The sequence below is a fragment of the Cebus imitator genome, unplaced genomic scaffold (assembly GCF_001604975.1).
Source record: "Cebus imitator isolate Cc_AM_T3 unplaced genomic scaffold, Cebus_imitator-1.0 Scaffold292, whole genome shotgun sequence".
NCBI lineage: Eukaryota > Metazoa > Chordata > Mammalia > Primates > Cebidae > Cebus > Cebus imitator.
In genome coordinates, this window is record NW_016107607.1 from 3,048,105 (window position 1) to 3,054,934 (window position 6,830).

The 6,830-nt window shown below is 36.1% G+C and overlaps 1 protein-coding gene across 15 annotated transcripts in view; it reads right to left on the minus strand.

Moving 5' to 3' along the window:
- Positions 1-6,830, minus strand: part of PAK3 (p21 (RAC1) activated kinase 3) — a 291,376-nt gene that overhangs the window by 58,813 nt on the left and 225,733 nt on the right. For all 15 annotated transcript variants that reach the window (XM_017502175.1, XM_017502172.2, XM_017502164.2 and 12 more), the window contains 2 exons: positions 1,291-1,422; positions 591-756 (listed from right to left, as the gene is read on the minus strand). In XM_017502175.1, coding sequence (XP_017357664.1) covers positions 591-756; positions 1,291-1,422 — 298 coding nt within the window. The remainder of the gene's footprint in view (positions 1-590; positions 757-1,290; positions 1,423-6,830) is intronic.

The window sequence follows — 6,830 nt, forward strand, 5'->3', positions numbered from 1 at the left end:
TATATATATATGTTTATATTCTTGACCCAGAAAAGTAACTAAAAGGTAAGTGTTTTATAAACTGGGGCAACAAGTGTGTACACATGAGCATGTACACACTAATGACACTGTGGAAGGAAGTGACTAGCATTTGCTGGCTCTGTCTCTCCTGCCACATAGAAATGCTTCTGAATTAAGGGGAAAACTATATTATTTGTGGTTCTAAGTTTTGACTGACTGTTGGGCTTTGAGGTTGATATATTTATCATCACTGATTAGTTGAAGGCCCTTGGGTTATGATCATAACATATTTTATCAGACTATTCTATATATTTTGCAGATATAATCTTAAAACTTGATACTTAATTTGCCTTATCAAGTTTTCACCTCAATTGATTCCTTCAAGTAAAAATACTTAATTCCTGTCAAATTAGGAGTGGAAGGGAGGAAGTATCTGGCATATGCAGTGAGTCCCAAAGTTTTCATCTCATGATTTTGGGACGCCTGAAGTTAATATAAGCAGATTAAAACCTCCAAAGGATCAATTCCCATTTTAAATGGCTTATGAGAAACACTCCCATGAAGAAAATAATCACGACAAAAGTACTCACTTAGTTTCTCTAAGATCTCCTCATCTGTCATCTTGGATTTTTTTCTTTGCCGATCTGTGTTTCTATACAAAGTACTGGAATTGGCATTCTCAGCAGAGGGTGGTGTGACCTCTTTATTTGGTGCTGCTGGTGAAGCAATGGATTCAACCACAGAACGAGTGTAGATCTTAAAACAAACAAACAAACAACCAAACAAAAAAAACAAAAAATTAAAACAGCGGGCCAAGGAAAGAGCGTGGAGTCAAGGTATTGTCATTTCAATGAATTTTTTAAGTGGTATTTTCTTAAAAAAATTTAAAAAAAGGAGTTTAAGTAGCTGAAAGTACAACACCCTTGAAAGACCATGGGAGCTAGTCTTTGGACATCCCTATATATGCCCTGCTAATTCTGATCTGGGGACCTCTGTTTATGCAATTCTTCCTACCTGGTTTACATAGATTTCCTTCCTTATCTTAACTTCTCCAACAGTTTTATAATTTAGCAGTTATTTATGTATTGTTTGTTATTATCCTCTAGTTGTTTAATGTGCTAATCTTGTATCCTCAAACAACATCCTCAAAACCTTGGTCATATCTTATACTCTAGTTCTTGGAACATAAACTATGTTTAATAGGTACTAGTTGTTTAACTATATTCTAACTCTATGACTATTCCAAAGGGCATTTTTTGACTCACTTGAAAGTAGTCACTTGTGACTTACTGATTTTGTATGCTCTGGTCTTGGTGCAATAACTGGTGGGGGCTCATTGTCATCTTCTTCTTCCTCCTCCTCTTCATCTTCTTCTTCAGACACAGGAGGGGCCAATGGAGGTTCAGATGCTGTTTTTGTACTCTTGTGACAAAAACAAAGTTTAAAGACAAGGTATTAACTCCTCATTGCTTTTCTACAGAAATAAAACAAGGGAAATGAAATATTTATGTAAAGATAGGAGTAAACTACATCTTTCATAAATGATCAGAATCATCAACAATTTGGTGGCCAGGACCTGCTCACCTGAATACAATCTCTGAACTTATTCAGAGATAAATTAATGTCATAGCTTAAAGAACCATGAAGTCTAATATGTTTTTTAAAATTTTCATTGAGCTCAAAAACAGTAGACTATTATTCACTTAATATAATAAAGTTCAATGTTTTTGAAACACAATAAAAATCAAATTAATTGCTCTTAGAGCCTTGAACCTATACTGGGCAGATTATCAATTTATTGATCAACAGTTTGCCAACTGGAACGATTTTCTACCTGAGGATCAGAGCACGCATATGGATATGGTATTAATACAGCTCTGTAAATACTCACTAAGAACAAGCAAGCCAATAAACATCTCTCCCCTGTCCAGCCTCCTGGAAAGAAGCACTCAGAGAGTAATAGACATGAAGATCTAAGGACTACCCATCCATATGAATAATTACTCAATACTAACCATAATGTAAATGGTAATTTGCAAGGTTTATAAACTGCAATAATACAACAATATTGTGGTACAATAGTGACAATACCTAGGGTCAGTTCTTGATCATTCATGTTAATATAGTGTAAAATGGCTCTGAAGTTGGATTTTGAAAGAACCATAGCCATAGTTCTTAAAGTGTGGTTCCCAGATCAGCCGCATTAGCACCATCAAAGAACTTGTTAGAAATATAAATTTTCAGGCTCCAACCAGACCTACGAATCAGAAACTCTGCAAGTGGGGCTCAGCAATCTGTGTTATAACAGGCCTTCCAGGTGATCCTGATGCATGCTCAAGTTTAAAAACCATGAACTATGGCTTAGGTCTGCACTGTTTAATATGGCAGCAACTAGCCACATAAGGCTACAGAACACTTAAAATGTGGCTAGTCTGAATTGAGATATGTTTCAAGTGTAAATTACATGCCAGATATTGTATACTTCATATAAAAAATTGTAAAATGTTAGATTAATGCTTCTTAAATTGATTATATGTTGACATGCTGATATTTTGAGTATGTTGTGCTAATAAATATATTACTAAAATTTATTTCACCTATTTTTTACCTTTTAATATGTGGTTACTAGAATTTAAAGTTACAAATATAGTTTACATTTCTGTTGGGGACATTGCTATTATGGGTGCTTTTTGTTTTGGTTTTATGTATTTATTTTGTTTTTGTTTATGCTATTGGGTATACTGGCCTAACATATTCTGACAATGAATTTTTGTTCCTTGAGGACAAAGCTCCTGAGGCAGTTATAGGCACATCAAAGGACCTCAGTCGTGATTAAAAATTCAATGTTGCTTTTCTACATTCATGTATAAACCTATGGTGAAGTAATAAGGTGTAATCATAAATCTGATAGGAGCCAGAAAGATTTATCAATTGTGAGAAGAAAGACAACAAAGAATTTATAAACAAGTATTTGAAAGAATATTTGATTGCTCTGATATAGATGCTAAGTGGTTTATAGATTGAAGTTTCTATGTTTACTGGACATCAGTTTATTTATGCACCTAGATTTATTCTTAATTTAGCCATAACTACTGGACTATTATATTGTATAGCCATGTGGATAGCAACATATGTTAATGTCATTAATTTTCCAGATTAAAAGAAATCACTTTCTTCTTGCAAAACACTAATTCTTCAGGGCACTTCAGTGGGCACAGGGAGAAATGGCCTTTGGGTTATTGAAATTTGCTTTGATATTATGCTCCAGAAAGTTTTGCCCTATATTATACCAGCTGGGTTCAGTAATATACCTAATCACTGTGTCTTTGTAGAAAGGTGGAAGCTGAGTACTTTTTTATATGGAAAATGGTGCTATTTAATCCATTAGGCAATATGAACCTTGCCCAGGATTGATTAGTATTATGTGGGCCTATGAAAGTGTTTGACATCAGAAATAAAGCATCAGCTCCAAAAAGCCATGAGAAAACTATAAAGTCTAAATTAATTAATGTCTAATTAAATGTCTGTTAATATAATAATGTGCCAACTTAACTAGTCACTTATGTTTAGCATTTATAGAAATTTCATATATTAAATATAAATTTTAGGTTAGATTTTCTTATTTAGCAACAATTCTTGAGTATTTACAATGATTTAACAAGAAATTATACCTAACCACACATTTTGAAAGTTACTTGTAAGTAAATAATTTCAAAGTTATTATTTCAAAAATAATTTCAAAAATTTATAGCAAAAATATAAAGTGAAGTATGGGGACCCCTTATTATGTTTGAAGTAATGCATGATGTGACCCCTACAAGTGAGAGTATATACAGTCTATTAAGCTCTAAAAATGGCCCTAGAGGCAAAAAGAATGATTCAAGGTCTATTCTTCTTGGCTCAACCCTTAAACTGGTACAAAGATCAATCAATGCCTGCTGGGCAAGGGGCAACCTTACACATCTTAAGTCTTAATACTTCACTAGATAAGATCCACCTGCAAGATTTCACTGACTGTTAACATTCATTACTATCTTCACTGCTAATTTCAAATGGAGGCCATTCCCCAACTCTAAGGAATGACTTATGGGACTATCAGAAAACCTGAAGATTTTTATCCTGTGAAGGTTTGTGGGAAAAGAAAAAGACAGACATTTCTGTTTAGTTTGGACCAAACCGTATCCTGCCATATTGGTTGGTAGACTGGAAAGAATGTATGGCATTGAGTGGATAGTATGTTTTGAATTATGGTTGGGCCAGAGAGCATTAAATCCCCAGCAATCCACAAAGGATACAAGCCTTTGGTACCGAGAACTGAAATGATTTCAGGAATGTGCCACAATGCCCAGCTAATTTTATATTTTTATTAAAGACGGGGTTTCTCTATGTTGGTCAGGCTGGTCTCGAACTCCCAACCTCGGGTGATCTGTCCGCCTCAGCCTCCCAAAGTGCTGGGATTACAGGCGTGAGCCACAGCGCCCAGCCGGGAATGTAGTTCTTAAGCTAAGTTGGGTCCTGGGCTCTTAGGGTTTGGCCTATCTGCCCAGAAAAAATACAGGTAGATACATGCTTTTACATATAACTTCAACAGTTCATAGATCTGAAGCTCACTTACAGACTGTAAGTTCTGAACGTTGCTCTAGAGACTACACCAGCTAGAGTAGCTACCTTAGGAAATTCCATTTTCTCTGAGCTTAATTTTTAAAGGTCAAAGAACTTAGAGGTAAGGACTTTGGAGGCTTTAGATAACATAAAATATTGTTTGGGGGGCACTTTTGGTGGTTGTTTATGTAGATTTTAGGGTTCTACTCCAGATCTACTCTGGGAGTGGAGCCCTGGAATCTGCAATCTAACATAATCCCCAGGAAATTCTGATACACATTGAAGTAAAAGAACTACTAAACTATGTTAAAAAAAATTTAACCAGTACTGCAAATCACAAACGAGCAATCTGTCAACTGCACACCCAGATTCTCTAGGCACAGATAATGGCATGTTCAATAAGACAACACAATAATGACATACTATTGCTGTTCCTTCCACTTGGAATACTAACTTAGGATTCTAAATATGTGATTTGTTTTCAACCGTATAATAAACTTATAAAATTTTAAAATTAGCCTCAAATAAAGAGTGGGTCCCTGAACAGTATTTGAAATTGAATGTACTAATTTCAAAGATATTGAATGTCTAGAATGAGTTAAGATATCCACAAATAAGCAATAAAGTAGGTGTTATATCACTATGAGATTTATCCCTGAGTTCAATATTAATTACAGAATCATGAGTTTAAAACACTTAGAGAATACAACATTGCTTCTGTTTTAATTCTTACCCAGGCTACTAAACTATGCCAAAACTTGTGATCAGTTCAGGCTATGTCTACAAGGGGTAATCAGTCCCATTAAATCAGATTCTGTAGACAGCCAGCTCTACTGGGAGTTTTTATGATGCAAAAAAGACATACACATTGCAAAGCGTACTCTCCTCTAGAACTATAAGGAAAACACAGGTGCAGTTATCTATTCCTAAGGAACTGAGTCCCACTGAAGCGATCCAAATAGAATATCAGGGTCCAATTCAGTTCGTTCAATCAATAGAAACCTAGCCTTCATCAAGCAGTCAACCCATTCTCTTCACCTGAAAGTCCTGCCAGCCCTTCAAACTCAAACTAATAAAGAACTCAGCATCTTCCCACAGAAATTGGCTTCTCCTGAAAGACAGCATCATTATATTTTTACCCACCCACCAATCAGTTTAAGCCTGTATTCATCTTTAACGTCACCCTTTCCTCCAACATCCAATTAAGAATCTAAGTATCTCTAGAATTTGAATGTAATCTCCCCATTCCTACTGTTACTACCTCACTTCTGGCTCTGATTACTTGGATGCTTGCAATATTGTCCCTACTTGTCTCCCTTCATCCAGTCTAACCTTTTGTCCTTAACTCATTCTAGACATTTGCTATCAGATTACTCTTCCCAAGGTATAAGCGTTAATCACTTAACCTTCCTATTGCAAAACACTTCAAAAGCTTCCCACTGGATACTGGAATAGCCAGATTCTGTGGAATACCATTTAAGAGCCTGTATGATTTGGTTCTACCTTAACCTTCAAGGCTTATTTCCTGATTCCCTTTCTTGCATCCCAGTCTTCATTCAACCCCATATTCCTTGTTTCCTTGCTCTACTCACCAACATGCCCTTTCTTATGTTTTTGTTTGTTTGTTTTTGAGACAGAGTCTCAGTCTGTCACCCAGGCTGGAGTGCAGTGGCATGATCTTGACTCACTACAACCTCCACTTCCTGGGTTCAAGCAATTCTTCTGCCTCAGCCTCCCGAGTAGCTGGGATTAGAGGTGCATGCCACCACGTCTGGCTATTTTTTGTATTTTCATAGAGATGGGGTTTTACCATATTGGCCAGGCTGGTATCAAACTCCTGACCTCATGACCCGCCTGCTTTGGCCTCCCAAAGTGCTGGAATTACAGGCATGAGCCACTGCACCCAGCCTATGTTTTTCTTTATACTTAAAATGCCCTTCCCATCTTCAAAGATCCAAATCTCACCTGACCTTTAAGGTCTAGCTCAAATGCCAACTTTTTATGAAGCATTTTCTAACTTAACAATCAACAAATACATATCAAGTATCTATTTGGTATCACCCACTGAGCTTCAGCCCTTAGAGAAAAGGGTGTGCTTCCCTTTCCCTTCCCAGCTAAAAGCAATCTATTTCTCTGGAATCTCATAGCACATGGACATATTTTAAGATATGTAATACTATCCATATTGTTGTGTGTGTGTGTTTTTTTTTTTTTTTGAGACAATTTGC